A 2372-nucleotide genomic window follows, 5' to 3' on the forward strand; every position below is an offset into this window, starting at 1 on the left:
GCGTTTTAGAAAAAAGCGTTAAAAGGTATCATACATGATGAGTCACATGAAGCGAATTAGTTTAGTATAGGTATTTGTTCTATATCTAGAAATGCAACGCATGGTCGTGGGGTGCGAAGATACATAATATGCAAGTTTTAAAGCAGAAAATTCCTAGCATCATGTAGAATTCAATAGTGTGACAATCGGTGCGTAGGTCATGCTTATCATAAATAACAAAAGTAATATTTCTGTGGATTCACATAATAGTCCGAGAAAGTTCAATTAAAATAATTCTAATAATACATTTGGGGTAGACTGTCCTGCTCAGATACATTAATATTTGAAAAGACCGTTCAATAGAAAACAGAGTGGAAAAAGAAGACATATCAAGCATCATGGACAAGTCTTTTGATTTCAACCCTACCACATTCAGTGATCCCATAATAGTAGTAAAGAGTAATAAAATTTTATTCATCATTGAATATTTCTGGATTTATGATGTTCAATTACGCAAACTGGATAGCACGATTTTAAATGAATTGGAGAAAGAATTTGAAAATGGTAAAACAACGGAACAATATATGTTTTGTTTGATTTGATTTTTATGTTTTTCATGATTCACACTCGTTGTGTTTTCATAGGCGAATTTTCAACACATTCCAATATGAATGTTTTTACCTGGCTCAGTGAGTTTATGAGATGTATACTCGGCAATTATCGTAATATTCTTTCTCGACGTGTAATTTTTCCAGACAGCCTGTGGATGACGGTATTATTTTGTGTGCAACAACAAAGAAAAAAAACGATATATATTTTTTTCTCATTTTCAATTTTAATTTCAGGCAAGTCGTAGTTTGTTGCTGTTGGCTGTGCTTTGCGAGAAATTAAAAGACATGGATATCGTGCAAATGAAATCTTCATCATTGCTGCTTTGGCATTTGTGTTTCGATTTGCGTCTCACTTTATCCGAAGTTATGAATAATACTGGGTAAATCGTGCTTATTATTATTATTATTTGAATACTTTTTTTAAACTGAACAGTTAACTGTTATATAACTTCGAGAAAAGAGAGAGAGAGAGAGAGTGAAATTGATTATAAAATGAAATGGATAATCAATTGAAGTGAATAATAATAAATTTCAATTTTTGTTCGTTTAGATTATTGTACGGCTTGAAAGGTTTATCATCATGGAAAAAGTTAAACCCGATCAGAAAAGATCATGCATTTATTTTGAATTTTTTCGATTTACTGTTCAATTCGTTGCAACTGAGTCGCTGCTTGTACAAAGCCGAATCTGCTTTGGCAATTTGTGAACTGAAACGGCAAATGGTCTGCATGAAGCTGTTGGCCAAGTTGAAAGTTGTCAACAGCGAAAAATTGATGGCCAATATTGAAATTTTCCACAACAATGCACATTTACCATACGACAAGCTGAATCCAGTTGATATTAAACAGCTTTTGACATTAGCCGAGGTTGAATTGGAAAATGTTGGGAACAATTTTCAAAAATTGTTTATGCTGATTTGCTTCGTCGAAAGTGCAGAGGAATTTTATGGGAAATTTCACGCCTGTTGTTCTGTCGGCTGTAAAAATCATCCACAAATTTCACTGGACGATTTTCCAATCGACACAGTCTATGATTGGCTGTCGTTTGCGTCGACACTGATTGGCGAGTTTCGTTGTAGTTCGGTAATATAGTTGTTGTTGTTGTTGTTTGTTTTTTTTATGCATTTTCAAATTTTGTTTGTTCCCTTTTTTAAGCCATTTCGATTGGCAGTTGGTTATAAAGAAGAATTGAAAAATTATTTGAACGACATGTTACAATTGGAAAACTCCAAGCAGTTCAAATCGTTGTTGAATATTGGCAATATTCGTTCGATGAGGTCAAAAGCGAACGAAGCGATGTCATTTTTGTGGAATTGTGGTTCTTCTTTGGAAATGATGCCTAAATTGGCGGCGTATGATTTGATTTGATTTGACTTGATTTGATTATTCATCATTTATGGATTGATTTTTAGAATTGTGTTACATCAGACGGTGTTGACACTGAGTATGAAATTTTTGAATGCGCATTTTGGCTTGATGTGGCAGAAGGTTGATTCGCCTCCATATAAAACTGCAATGAAGACCATTAAAAGGACCGTAACATCATATTCTGATGGTACTGATAAGTTTATCTTTTTATATTTGTATTATTTGTTTGAAAATTAATTTATCATTACTGTCAATGAAAGTGTTGAATTAATTGTATTTTTTTTACTTTTGTTAATTTTTAGACACAGCGCTCTGCCCATTTGGATTGTACTGTATTTGCTTGAGCGCCGGAGAAGCGATGTTCACTATTTACAGTTTGGTAGTGCTTTACAGCAAAGATCCTCTGAAAATTGCC

General features: G+C 33.4%; 1 protein-coding gene across 1 annotated transcript; it reads left to right on the top strand.

Moving 5' to 3' along the window:
• The first annotated feature begins 745 nt into the window (after window positions 1-745).
• Window positions 746-2194, top strand: Tsp_13478 (hypothetical protein). The gene is made up of 5 exons (XM_003366497.1): window positions 746-751; window positions 825-970; window positions 1141-1672; window positions 1745-1941; window positions 2002-2194. The coding sequence occupies exons 1-5, from the start codon at window positions 746-748 to the stop codon at window positions 2192-2194; spliced, it is 1074 nt and encodes a 357-aa protein (XP_003366545.1).
• Window positions 2195-2372: the final 178 nt, after the last annotated feature.

Source organism: Trichinella spiralis (genome assembly GCF_000181795.1).
Source record: "Trichinella spiralis strain ISS 195 chromosome Unknown Scfld5890, whole genome shotgun sequence".
NCBI classification, from domain to species: domain Eukaryota; kingdom Metazoa; phylum Nematoda; class Enoplea; order Trichinellida; family Trichinellidae; genus Trichinella; species Trichinella spiralis.